Raw genomic sequence first — 25,517 nt, 5'->3', positions numbered from 1 at the left:
TGTCTGAGGCTCATTGTTACTTCTTCAAGTTCTAATCCTGGATAAATCTCTGAAGATACTTTTTTTTCGTTTCACCAGGTCATTAGTGGTTCTCAAAATGACATTGTGAGCTTAATATATATTGTTTTAATACCATAGGATTTTTAGTGGACTTTGGTCAAAGTTGAGGGATAAATTGTCATCAGGGCTGTTATGCAATTCAAAACTTGGATTCCACAAAGATTTTATGATGTATTTTACACTGCAAAGAAATATTCTTATTTTTCATTCAGGTCAACATTGTTTTACTTTTGTAACAAAATATATAAACCAAACATGCTGGACAATGTGACATCACCAACTTTGTGCACTTAATATATTCACCAAAAGCACTAAAACCCAATTCTTCACAACTCAGGATGACTGCAAACACACAAAAAAAATTACCTGTCAATACATCCCGAAATTATTTTATTTACCAATTTTTTCAATTAACTTATTCAAAAAGACTGAAGTATTGAATTGAATACAGGCCGAGTTGAATTGACATGGGGCTGACCCTAAAAAAGAAGCTTTAAATACTTAAAATAGTAAAGAGAGAACCTGAACACAGTGGACCATTATTGTTCATTGCCTCCCCGCTGTCTATTGACAAGAAGATCTATTATCGTATCTAACTGACCACTGATTCTCAACAGGTCAGCATGGATAACATCGGGGGGACAAGTAACAAGTTGTGTCACTGTGTCCAAGTTCTCAAGAACCTGAATATCCCCAATATCATCTCCCAAGTCCAAGTCTTCTTCATCATTGACCATGCTCTGGTTCGTGTCTTCGGCGAGGGCAGCAACCTCCAAATCCTGGGAGCTTGTGCATTCCTAGTAATAAGATTTTTAAAAATATAAAAATATATTAACAATCGTAAAATGGGAAGGGTTTTTAAAAATCCGATCTTGCAACACTAACCTAGTATTAACAGATTATAATGCTTATGCTGGTTGAGAAGAAAATATGCCCCTACATATTATTTTCAAATCCTGTCAAGAAAAAAAATCATTCATAAAAACTAAATAAAAAAAAATTATTTCTCATTGGTAAGATTAAAAAAGAAAATATATGAAGGTATTGAAGTCACTTTAACCATCATAAATGGATATGCCTGGCATTGCACTTTAAATCATACTTAACTCATTGTGAAACACCCCCTGAACTGTTCTCCAACCAAGTATTAATAGAATGATATTGTGTCTACTAGTTGAAAAGAAAATTACGTACTTCAAAATAAGAATTACAAATTTTTATTAAGAAAACAAAAATCATTTATAAACCCCAATTTCCCATCTGATTATGTTTTCTTAATATTATCCCCAATCACTAACATTGAATACAAAGTTCACACAACAGGATAGGGTAAGTGAGATAAAGAGTACCCCCGAATTGTTCCTTGTCAACTTTAAAATGTAGAAAGTAATGCCTTCATGGATGTTTTGTCACCCTAACCCCCCAATTTTTGAGGGGGGGGGGTAAAGATATATAATAGTTTTTGCAGACACATTTTAGTTGAAGTGAACAGCCACTTCCAAGAGTGATTATATCATAGAAACTGATATCAAATTATAGTTTTGATATGCTCTTTCACATAAACTGTGTACTTACTAAAAATTGTATTCATGATCTATAAAAAATAGCATTTTCACAGTTACATAGCAAGTATATCATACAAATAAAACAAGGATATCTTAGGAATGGCAGGCAAACCGCAATCATTCTAAATAAAGGTATAGATGTTTTCCTTAGCACTCAAAATGATTCTTTGTAATTTGTATGATTTATATTAATTCAATTTTTTACATTATTCAAGTTTTTTTTTAATATTTTGGTTTTTGATGAAAGAAAAATACAATTTTGATTGTCAATCACACAAACAAAATAACTTACACCCAACCCAGCTTCGTTCTGGGAGCTCGCCAGCCCCTCCCTCACTTCGGTTGCTACGGCTTCCAATACCTTTTCAGATATAAAATCTATAGACTTTGGGGGTCCTCCTCCTGAATATTGAAGCATAAAAACAAATACAGATTCGTTATTGATTTCAAAAATTTGATTTTCATTCAATTTCATTCAGTGGACTAGTCTTCGGACTATGAAACAGAGGGTCATCGGTCCAAATACCAGCCATGGCATAAATTCCTTTGGCAAGAAATTTATCCACATTGTGCCGCATTCGACCCAAGTGAGGTGAATGGGTACCCGGTAGGATTAACTCCTTGAACGCTTTAGCGCCTATCAATATGGCCGCTCAGCTACAGCCGGGGTAATAATATGATACCAAATATCAAAGCGCAGTTGAGTATATGCACATAGTAATTGCGCTATATAAATGGACATTATTATTATCATTAATTTAATAATTCAAACTGACATCAATGAATGACAAAAAATAAATTGATGACCATGTATTTTGATTGATATTTGCCTAATCATAATCAACCATCAGTCATCTTCTGCATCCTTGCAACAGTGAACAACAAACATATATTCACAGAGATATGCTCACCTGTAAGCTTGGCGTGGGCCGTGCATTTGAGAGCCCTGCTCTTCAGCTCCTGCCACTTCTTTTTTAACTCTCTCCAATCCCTCTCTGGACCCCCACAGCTTCTGAGTAGGATAGCAAGCTCTTTCCAAGTCCCTTGCTTTCTCTGCTCAACCTAAAAAGACAAATATCTTTATCAAGTTTGTTTTGCCCCAGGAAAAAATGTTTTCATTGAAAATCAGAAATCAAAAACATTCATGTACAAACACTTTTTTTTTCCTTCCAAAGTCTAACAAGCTTGGCTTAAAAAAAAGAACAACCTGAGAACTCACAATATTCCCCCCAATACTTTCCTGTTTATGATTCTATTATAATCTGAGGCGGATCCAATGCGAGGGGGGCTCCAGCCTGTGCCCCCCCCTTTTGAGAGTCACAGAATGTATTTTAATGGTTATCATTCATTCACAAGTGAGGACATTTTTTTTTGGGGGGGGTCAAAATTTGCTTGGGGAAAATGTGCCCCCCCCCCATTTTGAAAATCCTGGATCCTGCCCTGGGCTACGTAACACAAAGGTTTACACTCAATCGCTAAATACCAATGACCAATCATCAGATCATCTTTGCATGCGTACCCTGCTTAAAATACTGACCGGAGCCAATCTTTCATATTTGCAATTCATTGCAAACCTTTGAGTTACTGGCCCTGATTATAATTATATTGATATTGGAAGATGCAGCGAAAATTCTCATCAATATATTTCAGGTATTAGACAGGATGTTCAGTGATACTTGATTACTCTTATGTGCATGTAAAAGTTTCATGAATTAGATCCACATACTTTAAAGGTTATGATGATCATAGTTTAAAAAAAAATCATAATGGATTTGAGTGTGACCACAGAACTTTACATTACCTTCACTCCACAATACCCTGCCTTCCCGAACAGGTCCACTTTTCGTCTCTTCACAAATTCCACCAGCTGCAACTGCTCCTCTTTGGTATAGTTTACCCTTCTTTTCTTCTGTAATAAAGGTAAGGTAAAAACAATTAAAAAAGGGCATGAATGAATGAAACTTAATTTATTTCCAACAATAAAACTAAAAGCATTAATATATTTTGTAAATCTTTACCAATGGAGGTATCAACTCAGAAAGCATACCTTTTGATGAGTGCACCGTGACATAGACAATACATATATGAAAAAAAAAATTGTAAAAAGTACATTACAAAACAATCAGGGATAAAAACAAGGGGAAAACAAAAAACAGGGCATTGAACAGTAAGTATAACGTCAAACCAATCCTGCGAACAAAGCTATAAAGCAAATCACAAAATTTAGATCTTGGTCTTGCTCCAGCTTTATCTTGATTTGTAACTTTTCTCTTAGATCTTGAAAGCGAGAACACCATTTAACTGAGATGAAAATACTCACTGCGCAAATATTCACTGCTGAATGATATAAGTACTTTTAACCAAAGTATCCCTCATCATAAAAATACCATTAAAGTAACAAAATATAAATATATGATGTTAATTGTGTACTATTGGTGAATAAGAAACATACCTTGCCATTTCCAGATGGGGTTGAGCTCCCAGCTGACGTTCCAGCTTCTTGTTCTGACATACTGCAGCTGAAATTGACAAACAATAGTCAAAAGTATTGTTTTAAGTAACTGATCTTATTCAAGCGTGATATAAATTTAGAGGTCAAACCGAGGCACATGACAAGGACATTCCAACAAACCACACCCATAAACGCATATTCATGCCAGGTATCAAGCTCATTTTTGGTGAAGGTTTTCATTCTTTTTTTCATGGAACATTCTGAATAAAATACCTAGGTATTGATTCGAAGTCTTCACAAAACAGGAGACAAACAATCTCGTCCTAATAATTCCTCTGGCCTCCAGCTTCGATATTATATGAGACCAAAGGAAAAACCAATATCAGATTCCCCATTTTTCAACTGCCATGATTGAATATTATTTTGAAGAGGTCTTTGTCGAAGTGTATCAAGTTGTAACTCTGTGTCTGTGACTTGTCTTGTGATGCCTCTTTGTCTGAATCTGATTGATATTCATTGATTTTTCAATTGAGTACAAATGCTCTGCATCAACAGTTACGCATCATGACCTGGGCCTATCTTAATTTTTATTTTGTTTTGTATATGGACTTTGTTAATTTATTTCCTTTATTGTGATTTCAATTTTTTAAAAAAGTTTCTAACTAAGGCTAAGCCTAAATCTAGTCTACAATTTAAATCTTTACTACTACAAACGGAACTATAACTTAACATTATAATTAGTAGACCCTATCTAGCTTTACTACTAAGTTACAAACATTACAAATACTTTACTTATATCTATTTAGGCTAGCAAAAAGTAGCAGACTCTTGAGCACTCACACGTATTCTATTTATTGCCAGATAGCTGGCAGCCGTCTGTTTCAAGGAGTTTTTTTTTATTAATTTCTCCTCATAAACAGACGGCTCGCTATCGTGCAGCAACCATTAGGGCACTTACAATGCAAAATCCCCCCGTCGGGGCTCTTCAATTTTTGTCTTTTATGAATCAAACTTTTGAAAATCAACACGACCAAAATGCAAATTAACATTCCCTCTCAACATTAATTGCCAAAAAAAAAACGGGGAAAAAATCAAGTTAAAAGGAACAAAATTTCAATAACAGTGACTTAATTTAGCTCCGCTGTCACGCAACATAATATGGCCATTGAGTCCCCACATCGCGCTAACGATACTGCTATAGATAGGCCTAGTTAGAACTTCGGTCTTTCTATTTGGTAAATGAGGCCAACGGAGTTCAGCTGAACAACCAACATTACACTAACAGAGACCGACAGTTTTGGTCTAACTTCAACGTAACAGTAGGTAACACAACTTCACAAGTCTAGAAGATCAAGACTGTAAAACACTCAAATTAATTCAAATCAGTCCATCATCAATGATTCATGATCATCCACATGTCCATGTTGTTTCCCATATTTTTATGAAAATATTCAGGACCATTTATCCTTAACTTTCATTAAGATTTAACTCAACCCTTATCTAAAAATTCGTCGTACAATCTGAAACAAACTTAAGTCTTAAGACACAAAATTTAAATACAGATGAGATAAAGTCAGACAAAAAGTCAAGACTACCCATGCAGCGCCCTACGGGATTGTCTACACGTGGACTGAATTGACCGCGATCGAACAACACTGCGAACACCGGCCATTTCATTCAGTCACGACTTTGTCGCTTTATTCACGGTTATATCTTTTCACTAATCCTTTAATTGTAAAAAAAATCCATATTTTCTTAATAAACACAAACAGAAAATAAGAATACGAATCTTACCTTGTGATATCAGCAATCGAACGATGAAACCCTTCGTTTTAGCAGACGGCAAAATTATCAGCGGGAAGATCGAAACGTTGATAAATTTGTCAACATTCATTTGCATCTAATTTGCTTAAGAACAGGCTCGTCATGAATATCGAAGTGTTTTTTTATTAATCGAGTCGCTCTTAGGTTACGAGCGACTTTATGAAACGGCCTTTTTCCAGTTGCTCGTATCTTAAGTGCGACTTCACCAACTTAAGAACGACTGCTTGGACTTAAGAACGACTCTTTATGAAACACCCCCCTGGGCCCCGTCTTACAAAGGGTAATGATTGATCCAATCAATCGTAACTATGGAAATCCATCAGTGTCATAATTTTTTCTACAGGAAATGTGCACGATGTCTTTTTGTAAACAAAGAGAAGCACAGTAAAAAAAAAACAATGAATGCATGAATATACATCATAGTTATAAAATATTTTGAACCAACCTGCATAATAGATGTTGATGTTCCTGGCTTTCCATAGTTGTGATTAATCGGATCAATTATAACTCTTTGTAAGACAGGGCCTTGCTTTAGCAGATAAATAGCCCCTGCATATAGTAATTCAACCTGTATATGAAGACTACACATTGGTTACCCTTGGATATAATTTCCCCTTTGAAACATGTATTACATGAACCTGTTCATGAATACCACTTGTATTCCTACAGTGGTTTAAAAAACAAGTTTCACCGTACGTGTCTAATAAAATGTTCATCATGAAAGTGGTGTTTGTTCTAATTCAAAATTAGCACAATTGGCAAATCACCATAATTGTCATGGGCTCCATGACAATTGATTTTAAATGCTATAATTCATCTGTTTGACTTACCTCCATTTGATTTTATTTCTCTTTGTTTTTTTAGTACATTTTCTTGAAAAAAAATATGGATATGTTTTAATCACTTTACAACACTGCTTATTCATGCTTCATTTTTATCCTTCCACAGTGATCCATGCTCTTTCCCTTTCACGTTACAAAACAATTCTTAAACAGACAAAAACATCTCCTCCATGGTCAGAGAGCAGAGAACTAAAGCATATACCAAAGGTAATGTCTGAGTTACAATGTTAGAGATTATCATTTTTATTTATTATTCTCATGATGATTATGATGATGATTAATTTTCTTCTTCTTCTTCATGTTGTTACTATTAATTATTTTGCTATTGTCACTAAGGATTAAAAAAAAAACCAAGGAACTGCTAAAGTGGTAAAAGATGCTATGTCGGGTTCTTTTGCCAGGCATGATATATTTTGAGATTTCATCACTTCTAGGAATTTAGTTTTTACTTCTTTTTATCAAGGAAAAATAAGCTGTAAAAACTTGCTTTCCTTGAAGTGCATCTGTCATTTTTGCATTACTACCATTTTGTCAATCACTTTAACTTTGATTTTTAAGTTAACCTAAGTTTGACTTTATTTAACTTTTTAAAAGAATAAAATGGAATGAGAAATCACATAAATTTTTATCTTATTATTTTACCTATATTATTGAGCAAGGATTAAGAATGAGACTTTATGTTTGCTTGTTCATTTTTTAATTTCCTATTTCTCTGTTGATCTGTGGGTACATAATAAAGTGAATTTGTTCATTCATACAGTAACTAGTCTGTTAATGATTGTATTCATATATTGTATTGCTATGCAGATTGTCAAAATTGTATGCGTGCGTCTCCATCAACTGGCCAAGATCAAAGACGTCCACTCGTCCAGCATCATAGGCAGGACCGACAGCGTGGACACGCTGAAGAAACTCACCCCAGGAGCGTTCCAGGACAAAAGACATTCCGCAGAGGACAGTGCCCTTGAAGAGGACAAAACCAGGAGATACAGTCTTGACCCAGTGAGCGAGAGCAACGGACTCAGTCCGTCCGCTGCCGAGGCTCACAGGCTGGTCTCTCCAGGACGGAAGAGTCCGAACTTAGACTTTAGGAAGCTGCACCTGAATGACAGTGCCACAGTGTCCAGTTCCGAAGACGATGCCATGTCCATCGGGAAGACTCACCATAAGAGACTTACGACGAGCCATTCTGCGGATTCCTTGGGCACGTCCGGTCTGTCGAGACCAAGGATCAGTGATTCTCTGCTGTGCAATTCTTCGGTGATGAACATGCAAGAAGATGGCGATGTTGAGTTGGTAGCAGATGCTATGGGTCTGGATACCAGGTTAAGACAAGGGGATGGGGATGGAGATGATGAGGAGGATGAACAAAATGATGCAGTGGAAGAGGGCGGAGTTGCCGCTGCTTTACTGGTAAGATAAAAGATATTGATTGGTTTTACAAGAAAAGCACAATTCAAAGCATGTTACACATCAGAAAATGAAACAATGCAAGAACAGTTGAGTTTGCCTAAGTTACTAGCTTAAGTGGACCTACCTCAAGTCAAATAATGTGTCATACTTCAAAGCAAGTTGTCTGAACAGATAATGCAGATTATGAGTTATTTACTTCATATAAAATCAAGCTGATATCCATGATTCAAAGAGATTAGGCTTATGCAGACATGTTTATTATCTCAAAATAGGATTTTCTTCATTAAAGAATAAATGGTTATTGACTGTGAAACCTTAGGTATATATGAGTCTCATTTTCACTTTAAACCTCAGCTTGGTGATTTTTCTGTGATTGTGGTTTCCAGTTCTTTCTACTCTTTTCAATCAAACATATTTTCTTTTGCAATGTCAGCAAAATTGTTTATTCTTATGATTACTTATTATGGCAAAAAGAAGCTGCTGAAAGCTGTTGCTGTTGAATGTCTGTGGTCTATATTATGGTTGTTCCACCTTATATGTTTGTCATTTTGCCTCCGAAGAAGATTCTGCTAGGATCGAAAGCTTAGGCCCCTTTTGACTCTCTTGATTACTTATTATAAAAGTATTTATTCTGTTTGACCTTTTTCATAACAGAATCTCAAGCATAGAGTGGAGTCATTACAGGTGAGTAAATGAAATTGACAATAATTAACAACAATTATAATGATAAAATTTATCAGTACTTGTATAGCGCACATCACACACATGCACCATCTAATGTCTCTTTGCACTTCCAGGGGACTTTGGATATTATGGCCTGTATTCTGAAGTCAACTTTAAATTAAACTCTGGTCTAAAATTGTGGTTTAACTATGGATAGCCAATTGTGGCACACATATCTAACGGTGCAGGTTCAATTTATCTGCTCATTTGAAACTTAAAATTCAAGTCCACCTCAGAAAAATGTTGATATGAATCAATAGAGCAAAAATCAGACAGCACAATGCTGAAAATTTCATCAAAATCGGATGTAAAATAAGAAAAGTTATGACATAAAACTTTCGCTTATTTTCAACAAAATAGTTATATGAACAAGCCAGTTACCAAATGAGAGAGTCGATGATGTCACTCACTCACTATTTCTTTTGTTTTTAATTGTTTGAATTATACAAAATTCCAATTTTTACGAATTTGACGATTAGGACCTCTTGCCTGAAGCAAAAATGTTAAAATAATGGAATTCACGTGTTGGGAGGAATGAAACGTCATTTCACATGACAATGACGAGAAAATAAAAATATTTCATATTTCATATAATAAAATACAAAAGAAATAGTGAGTGAGTGATGTCATCAACTCTCTCATTTGGATGTAACTGGCTCGATCATATAAATATTTTGTTGAAAATAAGCGAAACTTAAAAATTCCATAACTTTTATTTTACATCCGATTTTGATGAAATTTCAGTGTTACGCTTGTTTAATTTTTCTCTTTTATTCAAATCAAGTTTTTGTTGGGGTGGACTTGTCCTTTAAATAAATCATATCTAACTATAAATAGTAACTTAAACAGTTTTCTCCCGGGGGGCCACTTACATTGGCGAGTGGACACCATGCGCGACAAAAAAAACACGTAAAAAGGATGTCTTTTTCACGATAGGGCACGTTACGTACGTACGTGATAAGGGTGTCAAAAACACAAAAATAATGAAAAAAGGGTATCTATTTCACTAGGAAAATTACGTGTTTAGGGTCGATTTTGCGGGGATGATGAAACAAAAATAAATGTTTTATAAAGGATGTCCTTTTTGCCCCAACACTACGTGTTTAGAGTCTGATTTGCGCGAGGTGTAGAAGGTGGGGTCGAACTAAACCAAATAAGGTAAAGCCGACGACCGAAGGACCCGTAACAATAAAAACATTCCTATACTTGTTTAGGGGTTCATTTCGGAGAATATTTGCCAAGAGTATCGTTTTATTTCCAATACTTGTTAAGATTTAGGGTTTCACACGTCAGTACTTGTTAAGGGGTGCATTTTCAGAATATGGAAATTAGTGTTTAGGGTGCTTTTCGAGACCCAATGGTCGCGCATGGTATCCACTCGTGAATGGAACTGGCCCCCCCGGGAGTTTTCTTCATCATGAAGGCATGACGATGGAGTACAGAAAATATTAGAAATATGCAATGTAAGCAAAATTTTCACATTCTTGGCTTTCCATAATTTAAGTAGAAAATTAGATCATAGTCTAAGTTACACCAGACTTCAGAATATGGGCCTATTACTCTGGTACTAGCTTGGCCAGTCTTTAAGCATTACAAGGAACAATTTCCTGCCAGGTACCCATTTACTTCTTCTGGGTTGAGTGCAGCATTTATTTCAAAGTATCATTATTTTTGTTTTGTTTACTTTATAGCACAATTTGAATCAGAGTCATTCAGCGTGGAAGATATTAGCGACGGAGGAAGATCCATTTGTGCTTGCTGCCCTCATGTGGTCGTGGCTTGAACATCTGAAGGTAATCAACATTGAAATACACAAGAACATTTGTATAGGTTTAAGGTCCTGCCTAGGTTTAATAAGTACAGTTGTGCTCAGAAGCTAATGAACCCCTCCACAAAATGCATTACTTCACGTTAAGTGTTGAATGTAGACTACAGCACTACAATATCGGCGAGCAGAGAAACAACGCCAGTCTAAATAAGATCAAAGATAATTTACCAGACAGAGTATTGAGTGGGAGTGTGTGGTTTATTAACAACACGGCCAAGAGGCCGGATAATCGGATATCCGCGCGCTGTACAATGTAGCGACAATGCATTCATAATCAACACATTGGCGTGACTCATTTTTCCTTCATACTATCTTCTCCCTCAATATCTAACTATCCAACCAATAGTAACAAAAACAACTCTTCTAAATCTAACATAACACAATTCTATGTATCACCAATTAATTCGCTAACAAATCAAAAATTGTTAAGCAAATCTCATTTGTTTTACTTTCTCTTAACAGCATAAAATATTAAATTACCTTTCAACACTTTAAATCATCTACAAACTAAAAAACCAATCAAATGTTTTTCAACACACAAATCATTACTACTTGCATATAACTTGCATATAAAAAAAATCCCATTAAACTTCAGCAATCATCCAAATATACACATTACAAATCCTCACTATTAAGTAGTTTTAACAAACACATAAGTCAATTTAACATTTTATCTTATCTCCTTATATACTGTACATTCAAAAATGGTGAGTGAAGTAAGTCTGCTAAAATAATAAAACACAGCAATAAAATAAAATGACACTCTAAAAAGATAAAGAAAGCTATACAAAACTCCAATCAGATTCTTATCCATGAAGAGAAAGAAACTTTCAAATAATTGCCTGCATACATAATAAATCCTGCCTATCTATTGACATACAAACATATTTACATAAATGCACTGTTTTGTTAAAGTTAAATACATACAATATCCCACCAGCAAAGGAGGATACAATTTATTCATAATGCCTAAACCAAATAAATGATAAAACAACAATAACAGATACATGACAGGTATGATGATAAACAATTATATAATAAGACTATATTCAATCCAAATGAATAAGGATATGATATGTTATACATCCAATAAACAAATGTCTCTAGTAAGTAATCTAAACATTAATGTAGGCAAAATAGCAAACCACAACATGATGATTATATTTCTACCAATGATTACTATTTACTTGTCAATAAACTATCAAAACATTACTCCATAATTAAACTGTATGCTGGTGTAAACAGTACAAACCATACATTAAATCAAACATCAAGAGTTGTGCTACCTCTCATTTACCATCAGCTGTCATTTACAATTCCAATAACAATCAAGTAGTAATCTCTTCATCACTCTACCTCTTCATTCTATCTCTTTATCCCACCTTAACTTCATACTGGTAGGAAAACATAACAACCTGCATCATGGTACATTCTTGCACCTTACACTCTACCTCTTCACTCTATCTCTTCATCCCACCTTCACTTCATAGGAACACACAACCTGCATCATGGTACATTCTTGCACCTTACACTCTACCTCTTCACTCTATCTCTTCATCCCACCTTCACTTCATAGGAACACACAACCTGCATCATGGTACATTCTTGCACCTTACACTCTACCTCTTCACTCTATCTCTTCATCCCACCTTCACTTCATAGGAACACACAACCTGCATCATGGTACATTCTTGCACCTTACCCTCATTCATGGAAACAACCATTTCAGTCATTCCAGTCCAGTCAACTCTTCTAACACTATTACTCAGCACACTGTCTACCTCCAATGTAATAAACAAGTGAGCAAATATCAAATACGCTAACTCAGACATCAACAAACAATGAAAAGTCACATCCTAAACTCAGCAATTATCCAAAACATAAATCAACAGTTAACTCTAATTACAGTGTCAAAATACATGTTAAAAAGGGAAAAAAAAGTTAAGTACATTGTATATAATCAAACACAATTAAGCCAGGTTGAAGAAAAAAAAACATACACAACAGCGGGGTAAACAGCAGTTTAATGTAGTACAACCTGAAAATGTACATGCAAAAGTCAACACAGACAACATATAAGATCCAGACCTAATAAGCACAAATCATATGATGTAGGGTAGATGGGGGGTCCAAAGGGATGGCTCGCAATGGGGCAGGGGAATGAAAGTCCAGGGCTTGACGTACGAGAGGGGGAAAACTCTGGAGGGTGGTCATGGGCTGTGGTGAAGAGGCAAGGCTGGATCAGGTAGTCATCATCCGCTGCTGGTATATCGGAGGTGATACCAGACTGAAAGATATGGAATGCCATATGGGGACTGGAACCTGTGGCTTGGGAAAGATTGGGACTTATGGGTGGGCTACTGTCTCTGTGAGAAATGGGCAGAGGCACCTTACTAGAACATGACAATTTGCGCAGAAATTCACATGTTAATCTGAATCCACTCTCTTTACTGGGATCAGTGACAGAAACTCAACAAACAATACAAAATAAATGCTAACGAGTGAATCATCAAATAAGCACGGCTGTCGTATCACAAATCAATTTTTGTTCAATTTATCTGCGCAAACTGATTTTGACATTGAAATTTCAAACTCGTCTTGCTCATTAATGTGTAAAGTGTTTGTCATATGTTAGGTATCAAAATGTAGAGGAATAATTGAATTGTACGATGATGTAAATGAAATATCATAATTAATTTGCCTTTAAAGGAAAAATATGTAGGAATCCCGGTTTCCTTTTTTTCTGGGATGCACTGTATAAAACATTCCCACAAGCAGACATGATGGATGACAAATAATAAATACTTGTGCATCAAACTGATAAATCATTGTTATGCCTTTCACTGTGACATCATCTGAAATGACTCCTATATGCTTGCAAGAGCAGAATAGGTCTGTTGCATGTGAAATGTTAACAGAAAAATATTTTTTCTATAATGATTACAACTTTCAAATAGTTCTTTTGATATCCTATCTTTCTTATTGTCTGAACTATCTGCTTGTCTGATTCTTCTTTAATAAATTAACATACAGTGTAGCTTTGAAATTGAGTTGAAAGAAACGCAGCCCCTTGTGCATATCAGATGCAGAAGGGTATAAATTTTTTTACCCTATCCGTTGCAACATCTTTTTGTAAAACAGTGCCCACTAAATAATCATTTAAAGGTTTGATCTGAAAAGAGTGGAATGTTGTAATATTTGATGATGTAATGTTTTTATTGTAGGAACCAGTCCTCCAGGGAAGTGACATGGAGAAACTGGTTGATTATTCTGGAGACGTGCTGAAATCTTTAACTGTACTTGAAAAAGTAAGTGCTTTGATATTATCCTTATCATTGGTGGTTGGGTAGGAGGAGGGGGGTCTTTTAAAGGGGAGTGAAGCCAATTGAATTCATACAAAATATCAAACAAACAGATCGATGAAAGTTTGACAAAAAATGAATATTGGGGTGGTTATTATTAATTTGAATATTCAGATCACTAATGCTATTTAGATCTTCCTATTGGCAATGCAATGAAGATCTGTCATTCACATTCAACTTCTCCATCACTACTCCAGTCCATATTTCACTTAAATTTTGGTATTCTAATAAATATGAAGTAATGCATGAACATACATAAAGTGTGCATTGATTATTTTTTTTTTACACCATTGTTTTCATTTGTTAAAGTTCTTGTATTTTCAAGCACTTGATTTCATATTTATTGTGTTTCATTTATTAAAAAGCCATTAAAACCTGAAATAATGGATGAAATAGATCATTGAAATTATCTTTTATATTTTTTTTTACAAGAGGTTTCAGTTTTATTCTTTGAAATTTAATACTGATTTTATTTCCGCCCATCATAGAAATGATTTCCTTCAAAAATCTTGACTTCATGGTTAATGCATTTTCCTTTACTATGTTATCAACCTATCAAAACAAAGAACCCTAGTTGTAATGCTGTGTTATTTTTTCCTTGCAAATGCAGATGCAGAAGTTAACCGTTGATTGCATTCTAAAGACAATTGCAGGCCTAAGACCGATATCCGATTATGTGGAAGCAAGGCTTATTCACCGCTTCATTTCAGCAATCACCCATAGACATCATGATGATAATAAGGATTTTCTGAAATTTGTGAACGGATACGTCAGTGCGTTGCAATCAACTATGCCCCCCGTGAAGACAAGAGGGGCGCATCCCAGCTCTTCAAAGCCACCAGAGGTGAAGGACTTAGTGCCCGAAAAGAAAAAAGTGGTGGAGGAGAAAAAGAAAGCGAAAGGAAAGAAAAAGAAAGAGAAGTCACCTAGAAAGGAGGAAGTGATTCTCAAGAAACAGGAGAGGGAAAATGACCAGAGATCGTCAGACGATGAAGAACCGTTGACATTTGTTGTTCCAAAGACAAGGGGCAATGCTCTGCCCCCCATCTTCTGAAAAGAGGGTAATACCCTGCCTCCCATTTTCTGAAAGGGGATAATGCTTTTATACCTCTCATCTTCTGAAAAGATTAATGCTCTACCGCTCATTTTGTGCAAGGGTAATGCTTTGCCCCTTATCTTATAAAGAGGGGGTAAGTGTTTTACCCCTTATCTTCTGAAAAGGGGGATGCTTTACCACTCACCTTCTGAAAAGGGGTATTGCTTTACCTCTCATCTTCTGAAAAGGGGTAACTCTTTACCCCTCATCTCCTTAAAGGCATATTGCTCTACCCATCATCTTCTGAAAGGAGTAATGTTCTTCCCCTCATCTTCTGAAAGGGGTAACGATTTACCATTCACCTTCTGAAAAGGGTAATGTTTTGCCTTCCATGTTTGGAGTAGGGGTAATTTTTTACTGCGTATCTTTTACAAAGGGGTAATTCTTTGCCTCCCATTTCTCAATCAAGTCAAGGAGATCTGTTTTGACTGACTCTTGAACGCATCTTTACCCGTCTTCATTCCATTAGAAGTGTAACAAATCTGAAATGAATATAGGATATTTTTTTCCTGAGAGAATCTCTTCCTTCATCCTTCCAAAATCGTAGTGTGCTCTTATTATCTTTTTATGTCACTGTTAGATTCATGCTGGATTGGGACTACTGTCAACATTATTTTGCCAAAAAATTGCTGAATGTAGAAAGTTTACTTGAAGAGTTATACTATCTTATACACTTGTATAAAAGCAAGTTTTTAAAAAAAATCTGAAAAAAAATAACTATAGTCTGTATTCAAATTTTACTGGCAGAGATTTTTGTATTTCTCTATATCTTATTAAGCATAATACGTAATGAATATATGTATTTTTACATTTAACTGATAATTATTGATTCATTGTGTAATTATTGTTTGTTGATGTGGTATTCTTGATTCACAACCTTTGTCACATTTGTGAACTTTTTTATCAATAAGAGAATATATTTTGGGTGTTCCGGAGAAAGTGGAATGGCAGGTTTTAAGTACTTTCCTTACAAAAACTTGAAATTTGTTAATATTGGAATAGGAATGAAACAAGATCATAGAATTTGGTTGTAAATTACAATTTCATTACTTTATCCATTTCACTATTTAATGCATAGATAGCCTTACCTGATACGACATACACCCGTTTGAAGGTTCATTCCACTTAATTCTTTTCTGTCATCCAAGTTTGCAGTAATTTGAAAATGTCTGAATTCTTTGAAATGTGCACAGAATAAAAACTAATGATCTTGATATCATTCTCTTTGTCAGAAGATGCTTCTTCCAACAATTTAAACAAATATCAAACACTATGTAATAAAATTGCTTAAAGTCTTATGTTATGCTGTTTCAGGACACCTGGTATAAAAAAACAAGTTTGATTACATACGAATTCAATTATTCTTATAAAAAGAACTAAACATTCTGAGTTTGATCTAATCATATACTGTAAATCTTGAAAGAATTCTTTATAAATTGTGTACTTCAGAAAATCACATATATGTGAAGATCACCAAAGGATGTGAATAAATATCAACCAAAAGAATAATAAAATATGTCTTCATTCCGTCCAGGATTCTGATGAAACGTTTATCCAAGATTTAGAAGCATATTTACGTTTGCATGGTATGATATTTTTTGCTGTAGGCAAAGAGAAATGGGTTAACACACGTGCAATACTTACAATGTATCAATAGGCAATCCTTATAACTAAATTGGTGTAAAACGTAATGGTTAAATGCATAAGAATTTGAAATAAGTTGATTCAACGCTAGAGGATTCGAATAAAGATTTTCATTGAACTTTGCAAGATTGTAGTTAAAACTATAATCTTAAAGGTAAAACATTGAAAAAATAGGGTCCATGAATGTCTTCGTCTCTTGTTGCCGCTATAGATCTGGATTTGCTTAAAAAGCTTCCTGGAAAAGCCGGGAATCTAACTCAAGACGAAGATGGACGTTTTGCTACGCTCCCTATTTCCATCAAATTGAACAGATTTGTCATTTTCATTTAGTGCCTAGGATATCTAATAGTACATGACATTAATTTTGTGAAACAAAATGGGGCTGATGAATTTGTTTCCTCTGATCAGTCCCATAACATTGCATTATGAAAGATGTGTCAAGCAATGTTTGAATGCATAGCTGAGTCCCATCTAATTTGATAGCAGTTGCACAGTGATAGTGATGCAAAATATTTTGTCAGGATGTGCTCAGTCTGAACAGTGGAATTACTCCCTTAACCCTAAATAGACTGGGCTATTTCGACGCCTAAGAAGACTGGGGGGGCTGATTCAGCCCCCCCCCCCCTTATGATCTCGGCCGTCGATCACGCGATCGCGACGAAAATTGGCACATGCATTACCCATGGCATTACCTACAAAACTATAACGTCAAATTCTGCAAAAAAATCTCATGTCTTATTTATTATGCTAATTTATTCCTAAAATCATAAGTTTGCTCTAATTAATAAAATAATGCCCCTGAAATGCAAATTTTTGTTTCACATACTCTAGATAGGCATCTGATCAAATTTGCTTTAAAAAATTTCAACATCACATATGTATTCTATCGTTTTCTAAATTTCTTATGTATTTCTTTGTTTTTCGACTTTTTGTTCTTTTTCAATGGAGATTGTCGGGGACTTTTATTTAAAATTTAAGTAAAAGGAAAAATAATGATATATTAATGAATTTTGGCTAAAAACACTATTTGCATTGGATTTGTACACAAATTCATGTTTTTGAGTAATTTTTGGTCTGCATGCACTTACAAAATGTTGCATAATTTCGGAACCGCGTACCCGGGGGTCACAATTTTGGTCTCAAAAGTTGCGCGAGACTTGAAAGTAAAAAGTCAGTGAGCGACGCGGTCAAAAAATTTGCGCGGCGGATTTATCGCGAAAAATGTCGAGGGGGGCTGAATCAGCCCCCCCCCCCCCCGTCTTTTTAGTGTTAAATGTGTGGGTAAACAGTACTCCATGTCTCTCTTGTCTCGAATTGAATTGTTACCATGTAGGAAAAAATTATATTGTCTTCTTTTCTAGTTTTAGAGAATGATAAAAACATTCTGCAAGACATTGTGCACCTTTTATATAGTGTAGTAAGTGTTTATTGAAACATGCGTTGAAGTTTCTAAATCTCTGTATTTTGATATTTAAGCTGTAAATCATAAAAAAAATGTTTTTACATACTTTATAAATGATATATTATGTATATATTGTAAATTGAATTTTGATTTTGTCATGAAGCTTATGTGCATTGCACTTTGTATATTTTGGATTAGTATATGAAGTGTCATAATAACGGAGTACCGAGTATTCTTGTAGAGAGAACTTTGCTGCCTTTTTATAATGTATATCAGATATTTATTATGAGGATGTACAGTGCAATGATAAAAGGGAATTATATTTCAAACAAAATGCTCTTTATTATATTTAGATATATAGATGAAACGTCCCGACGTACAGTATGTAATTCAATACAATCGGGGGCCCGTAACACAAAGCTTAGCAATAATTGTAGAAGAATATCTTTATGATTGATTGCATTGACCACAATGTACAATCAAGCGTGGAAATCAAAGTGTACGATTAATTGCTAACCTTTGTGTTGCGTGACCCTGGTTAGTGATTTATAAAGCATCTTGTCAGAGAATTTCACTGACTGCTTTGTTCTTAGCCAATCAGATGCAAGGATTTCAGTAGCTTATGACAGTTGTCAGTGACATTGGCTGACTAGTTGTTGAATGAAAAGCTCCCTTTGTCTCAATTGTTTTTTCAATCCAACAGCAATAGCTATTGCATACGAGTTAATGAATGCTTCATAGTTTGGGCTTGCCATAATTTTTTTAAATTAAATTTTACCTTTTAGAAACTGAAGTATAGAAACCAAAGATGAAGACTGATAGTGAAAACAAGGCTTGATTTATTTTTGTTAGATTATTTTTCCAGTTGGAAAATTATTGTGAGGAGAGAAGGCATGTGAACTCTAAACTTCATTTAACTTAGTCCTATGCACAAGTACATGAGACCAAAATTCTTTATTGTATTCCATTCATACTGTAAACTGGATTTTGAATTTCATAATTTAGAAAATTTGTTTTATGACTGAATTAATGTTTTCAAGATAATCTCAATTATTTGGAATTTTGCTGTACTACACTGCAACAAACATTGCTAATTTTTTTTGTGTGTATTTTTTATGTATCATGTCTCATTCAGGAATTGTATTCAAATCGAGCTGCATGATCAAATTAATTGAAAAGCAAGAAATTCCAGCATTCCTTCCAACCTTGCTCTTGTCTGAATCTGCACTCTTGTTACATTATAAAAAAGGGGATCCTTATATACACAGACCTGCCGACCAGTATGTTTTTGGCGTATTTAGTACATTTTTGCAACCAAAATATGTTTTTTCTTTAAAAAAATATTTTTTTGTAAAAAAAAAATATTTTTTTGGCAAAATCGTAATTTATTGAGAAAAATCAACTCTGTGTCTCTATTTCATAAAACTTACACAAATATGGTTATTAGATCAATGTAATCAATGCAATCATTTTGTTAAAACCAGGGTGAGATATACACATGTTTCAATGTTTTTTTCATCTGCAAGAGCAGTGCGCATTTTAGCTTGCATGCAGCTTGAGCACCGTGATGAGCGAGTGCGCCACATATTTTATTATTGTTATTGTGTTACAATTGTATATTGTGGTTTTTAGTAATCTTTTATTAGTATTATCCCTCTAAAGTTAAATTATTTTAGATGCACTGTATATGCAAGGATGTTACATTTTAAAGACAAATATGTTTACTGAAAAACAAATCTTAATTCAGGTGATAACAATTTGTTTCCACAAAGTTATATTACTAATTGATGATTATGTTTGTGTAAATCCTGTGTGATCTCTGTTGGCAGAGGCAGATTTAGACAAAGGGAGGGAAGGTGGGTCTATAATAGGGGGTAGAATGCAGCACTTCATAGCTATTAAAGTAAAAGAGAAGAACCTAAATTACTCAAAGGGAGTGGTGACTCTTTTTTTTTTTTGCTTGCTTGCTTGTCAAAAATCTTGGTCTGAAATACAGTCTTGTACACATCGCTGAATATCAACACTTTGTTTCCTCTGGAAAAGCGCCATATAAATCAAATTATTATTATGATTATCATAATTATTAACTTTTTATTTATAATTCTGTGTTTATTATTATTATCTTGATAGACATTGTGCCTTCATGTAGAATATTGTGTACTAACTGGAAGTCCTGAATAAGCCAGTTCGTAGTTCCTTTCTGCGCATGATCAAAAGATTCTACGCATGATCAGAAGAAGGTCATCATTTGTACTGAAGTGATATGGTGCTTTAAAATCTAATGAGATAAACACCAACTTTGATGTCTTGATTATTCATATATTCTTTTGAATTGTCGTTTTCATTTACATCCACGAAAAGCAACAATGCTTCGACAAACGACTGGTATTTCACAGTTTGTCAAGTACATTGTGCAACATGCTAAGATATGCATTCAAAGTAGGAATGCAACAAATACCTTCATTAAGTGTTCATTTGTGTGCTATTCTAGTCACCTGGTCTATTCAATTTCTTCATCTTGCTATGTAAGGCAAGCTTACGTAATATCTTGCTTTGAAATCTGCCTATCATGATGAAAGAAATGAAAGGTCATTTGACCAAAATTGCCCATGAAGTAACTACGAACTGGTCTATACGTATGTAGATTGTAAAGTTGACATTCTTATTGATTTTTTTTCCTTCCTTAACACAGTCTGTGGATATTGGTTTGTTGGTTTGATATATTTTTGATATTGTATACAAATCTTAGGCTGAATATTGTGCTGTGTTTGTAATATGAAAATGTGATTTTAATGATAATTAGGAAATATAAGAATTTCATTATACTCTTCTTGTGATGATTGTTTTTTCTTAGTGTCCAGACGAAGAATCACAAGTTTTTTTCATAATTTGATACTTTTTTATCCTAGCATTACTTATGAAAGGGGAAGTTCACCCTGACAAAAAGTTTATTGTAAAAATAGCAGAAAAAATAATAAAAAATATTGCCGAAGGTTTGAGAAAAATTCATCAAATAAAAAGTTATTAGAATTTCAATTATTTGATTTGTGACGTCATATGCGAGCAGCATTCCTACATAGCGAATGGTAAAAAATCAATGAAATGTCATTTTCTCAGAAAATTGAAAATGGTTTTCACTGTAACTTTTGTATATCAATAGACAAATCATTTCACACCCGATCATGAAAAGAAAACAAAATTAAGTCATCAGGAACCATACAAAATTTGAAATTCATACATTTTATATTACATAACATGGGGCAGCTGCTCGTTTATGACGTCACATATCCAAAATTTTGAACTCTAATAACTTTCTTACTCTTTAACGGATTTTCCTCAAAAACCTTCACCAATATTTTTTACTATTTTTTCTGCTATTTTCACAACAAAGTTTTCTTCAGAGTGAACTTCCCCTTTAAAGCCCTTTTGTTTCAATGAGAATTATAAAAAGATACAGCAAAAGTCACCTTCAGTAGTTTTATCCCAATCAAAATCGCTCCCCTTCCCAAGCTAGGAAGGTCAAAACTATTTTCCATTGTTATATTTTAGACCGTTAAAGCAACCCCTGCGCATCTGCGGATCCATGCGGCCAAGGGGGTTTCGCCCCCCCAAAAAAAAAAAGAAAGAAAATAAAATAAATATATATATATATATATAAATTAAAATAAATAAATGAAAATAAAAAATAATAGAATATAATTATTATTATAAGGAGAAAGGGAGAGGGGAGAGAACACAAGGAAAAGTGAGAGAAGGAAAAGAAGAGAGAGTGGGAAGGAAAAGAAAGGGGGAGATGGAGAATGGAAATTGTGGAAAGGGATTGACAGAAAATGAAGAAGGGAGAGAGGTAGAAACAAAACGAGGAGGAATTTTTAAAAAGGGGGGGGGAGTGGAAGAAAAGATAGTGGGAGAGAATAGGAAAGGAAGGGGAAGAGATAGAAGCAAAAGAAATTGAAAGGATTGGGAAAGAGAGGCAAGGGAATTGAAAGGGGAAAACGGAGGCCGGGATAAAAAGGACTGCCTCCTAACTTACAAGAGCGTGACTGGGCGTTGTGGCGTGCGACTGTAATCCAAGCTGTGGGGAAGTTAAAAATTGATGCAGAGGTACGAGCCCAAGGGAGCGTTTCATGAAAGGACTTGTCGGACGTTTTATCCGACAGGTCCCATTTTATCCGACAGTTACTATAGAAACAGTGCCTCTCAGCCAATCAGAACCAAGGAGAGATGTCAGATCTGACAACTTGTTCGACAAAAATGCCGTGATGAAACGGTCCCCAGCTAGGCCACGTCTTTCGGATGGTGACGTTAAAGGTTGGTCCTAGACGTTAATAATCATATCTGATCAATTACACATATTATAAGAGCGTAGGATAATACGTAGGGTTTCATATACATGTATTTTAAAAAAAAATTTTTTTTTTTAGTACAAGGAAACGAAGATTTAAAAAAAGAGAGAATGTCCGGGTTCTAAAGGAAGAGAGAGGGAAAAGGGAATAAAATGAAGAGGAGGGGGAGAACTGAAAATTATGGAGTCAGAGGTAAAAATAATAATAATTATAATAATAATAATAATGGTATTTTATTCAAAGACTGTTCGCAGCAAGAGCTGAATTGTACAGAACTTTTACATAAAAAAACAGCATTAAACATAACAGTATCAAAATAGAATTATAAAAATACACAAAGCATAAAAAATCTACTATCATTAATACTTTGGGGTTAATATGAATCAACAGAATATTTTCAAATATAGGTAACTGCAGAGGTTTCAAATTTTGCTTAAGATATAGTACATGTATACGAGAAAGCGGATTGGAAGGATTTATGGTGTAAGTTAATTGGATTGGATTAAATTGACTTGAGGATAACGGCCTCGTCCCCACGATACTGGGCTATAACCCAGCCTCCCATACAGCGAGCATAAAGAAGATAAAGAAAGGAATGTAAGTGCCTATATGGTAGAAAGAATGAAATTCGATGAAAAACAAAGTGATATGATGTCCGAAAAACAGAGACGTGTTTAATCAAACAAAATTGTGTATAAAATTAATGTCCTAGCCCCTATTTGTACCCCCTAAAATCGTAGGAAGCTATAGAAGTAACCGCTAGCTGCCTCATATATAGCTTTGGTGGTAGGACAAATGAAAAAGGGGGAGAACTTCCGTGACTCGAACCTTTTCCTGTTTCATAATTGCTCGCAAAGTGATTTGACATTAAGTTACAGAAGAGCTTGATTAGATCACACCAGATTAAAACTGGTAATTGTCAGCCCTTCCCAATTGTTTCTTCCTTTTCTTATATTTTTTGTTTATTGTATTCTTCTTATCTTGTCAATCTTGTCTCCTTTAGGCCTATAATTGTCTTTCTATGAGAATTCTTCTTCTTTCTCTCCTGCCTAATGCGTATAACATAATTATATCCTTCATCCACAGAATTCTTGAACCCCATCTGGGGCCCGTTTTATAAAGGACTTGCAACTGTTGTAACTTTGCCATTATGGCAACTACCATGGTAACCTTCATTATGACTGGCTTCTGAGCCCTGTTACCATGGTAGTTGCCATTTGTTAACGTTGCAAGTCCTTTATGAAACGGGCCCCATGGGCCCGTTTGATGTGTGATTAGCTTTCCCCTTGTACCGGCCCAATTACTTTTTTTTGCATGTTCAAGTAGTCGGGGGTACTGGGGCCGAGGGGGGTCCACACTTTACAATATTTACTTTGACACTGGACTTAGGCTCATTTCCATTGGCTGCATGCCCCAGTTTATATGCCCGTTCTTGCCTGTGTTTTTTTTTTTCGCCGTCTTTGTACGTGATAATCGATTCTGTTGAATTAATTATTTGCACCGTATGTATCTGATTTATATTACTTTGTAATGTTCGAATTGAAATGAAATAAGACTTGGAATTTGTAGTGGCTACTCAGCTCTCCTCTCTCCGGGCTCTGACCCTCATTTCAGAATATATATATATATATATATACTTCATATGCCGCAGTTCAGTGTCCAAGAATATCAACCTTTATCGTTTGACAGATTATCATTTTTTTTACGCCATTGCCACATCGCTATTATGGTGCCGAATATGCCTATATACTCTATAGACCCTATTACATTGTCTTTCCTAATTCCTATCTCTATCAAAATGAGCAAGTCTCATTGCCGAACTAGTAAAGAAAACAATTTACTCAAATAAAAGACCGATTGAAGATACCATACTGGCGCCATATTCAAAGTAATGTGACTTGTGTATTATTTACGTGACCGTGCAAAAGCCAAAGTTGATTTCTTCTAGTTCTAGCCTTCTAGCCTAGGCCCCTATACGAGGATGATTTAAGGTTAGTGTACCCGATTTATTAGAATGAATGAATTTTGTACTTTCAAATTGCATATGAGTAGACAATGTATGTTATAGAAAGATGAGGATCTCATAATAGTCGCCTGATTCTTGAATTTGAAGAATGCATTGTGTGCCCCGCCTACTTTTTGAGGACTCCATGATGAATGATGCACTCATTCAATGAACAAGGTTATTATGATGATGTCTGATGATGATGATGTCTTTTTAAATCCTTGACATTTAGGTAAGGGCACTACTAGTAACTAGTATCGGCCATTCCGTGCTTTTGGGAACTGGTAGCCAAATTGAACTCGTACCTCTTTTCACCACGATATGTAAAGAAACTTCGCTTCGGCGATTTTGAAAAGAATTGATGCGAGAGGCTTTGTTTACGTCGATTCACTAAATCACAAACAAGATGTATATGGGGATGAATCACTTTAATAAACTGTATTATCTACTCGTGAAAATGGGAACCATCTAAGAAAATTCTCCTGAATTATAAATGCTGGTTCCCATTTTCACGAGTAGATAAAGACAGTTTATTTATTAATCAAATTTATTTCGTCAGAGAATCATCACTAACGAAATAAATACCACTAGTAATCTGTCTTTATCTACTCGCTGAAATGGGAACCAGCGTGTACAACTCTATTGAGAATTGTCCACGCTGGTTCCCATTTTGGCGAGTAGATTAAACTAGTTAACTCTACTCGCTGAAATGGGAACCAGCGTGTACAACTCTATGGGGAATTTTCCATAGAGTTGTACGCACTGGTTCCCATTTTAGCGAGTAAAGTAGTTTAATCTACTCACTGAAATGGCAACCAGCGTGGAAAATTCTTATGAATTGTACATGCTGGTTCCCATTTTCACGAGTAGGCCTAGATAAAGACAATTTATTAGTCAGATTTATTTCGTCAGAATCATCACTGACGAAATAAATCTCATTGGCAATCTCTCTTTA

General features: G+C 34.9%; 2 protein-coding genes across 3 annotated transcripts in view; one reads left to right on the top strand and one right to left on the bottom strand.

Annotated features, from left to right (window-relative positions):
• The window catches only part of LOC121411874 (protein tyrosine phosphatase domain-containing protein 1-like), a 37,766-nt gene extending 20,334 nt beyond the window's left edge, over nucleotides 1-17,432 (top strand). The window contains 8 exon segments of the mRNA XM_041604757.1: nucleotides 6,850-6,880; nucleotides 6,883-6,916; nucleotides 6,919-6,950; nucleotides 7,551-8,156; nucleotides 8,811-8,840; nucleotides 10,571-10,672; nucleotides 13,932-14,015; nucleotides 14,680-17,432. Of these exon segments, the coding sequence (XP_041460691.1) occupies nucleotides 6,850-6,880; nucleotides 6,883-6,916; nucleotides 6,919-6,950; nucleotides 7,551-8,156; nucleotides 8,811-8,840; nucleotides 10,571-10,672; nucleotides 13,932-14,015; nucleotides 14,680-15,123 (1,363 nt within the window). The 3' untranslated portion in view covers nucleotides 15,124-17,432.
• Nucleotides 532-3,552, bottom strand: LOC121411875. Of its 2 annotated transcripts, XR_005969549.1 has the most exons (5): nucleotides 3,427-3,552; nucleotides 2,537-2,687; nucleotides 1,918-2,027; nucleotides 744-857; nucleotides 532-582 (listed from the first exon to the last, which is right to left on the bottom strand). XR_005969549.1 is itself a non-coding variant. In XM_041604759.1 (2 exons), the coding sequence occupies exons 1-2, from the start codon at nucleotides 2,098-2,100 to the stop codon at nucleotides 600-602; spliced, it is 441 nt and encodes a 146-aa protein (XP_041460693.1). In that variant the 5' UTR covers nucleotides 2,101-2,162; the 3' UTR covers nucleotides 537-599. The 2 variants fall into 2 exon arrangements, 1 of the variants encoding a protein (XP_041460693.1); XM_041604759.1 differs by lacking the exons at nucleotides 2,537-2,687; nucleotides 3,427-3,552 and having other exon boundaries at nucleotides 537-857; nucleotides 1,918-2,162.
• Nucleotides 17,433-25,517: the final 8,085 nt, after the last annotated feature.

Source organism: Lytechinus variegatus, chromosome 3 (assembly GCF_018143015.1).
Source record: "Lytechinus variegatus isolate NC3 chromosome 3, Lvar_3.0, whole genome shotgun sequence".
In the NCBI taxonomy this organism is placed as follows: domain Eukaryota; kingdom Metazoa; phylum Echinodermata; class Echinoidea; order Temnopleuroida; family Toxopneustidae; genus Lytechinus; species Lytechinus variegatus.
Note: the sequence above shows the minus strand (reverse complement) of the source record. Positions and strands in the feature narration are given on the sequence as shown.

What these genes read in the sequence shown, in the direction of transcription:
- LOC121411875 (XM_041604759.1), bottom strand. Translation starts at nt 2,100, where the DNA reads ATGAAATTGAATGAAAATCAAATTTTTGAAATCAATAACGAATCTGTA. An exon ending in AGAACGAAGCTGGGTTGGGT is followed by an intron (nt 858 to 1,917) that starts GTAAGTTATTTT and finishes TCTTATTACTAG; the next exon opens with GAATGCACAAGCTCCCAGGA.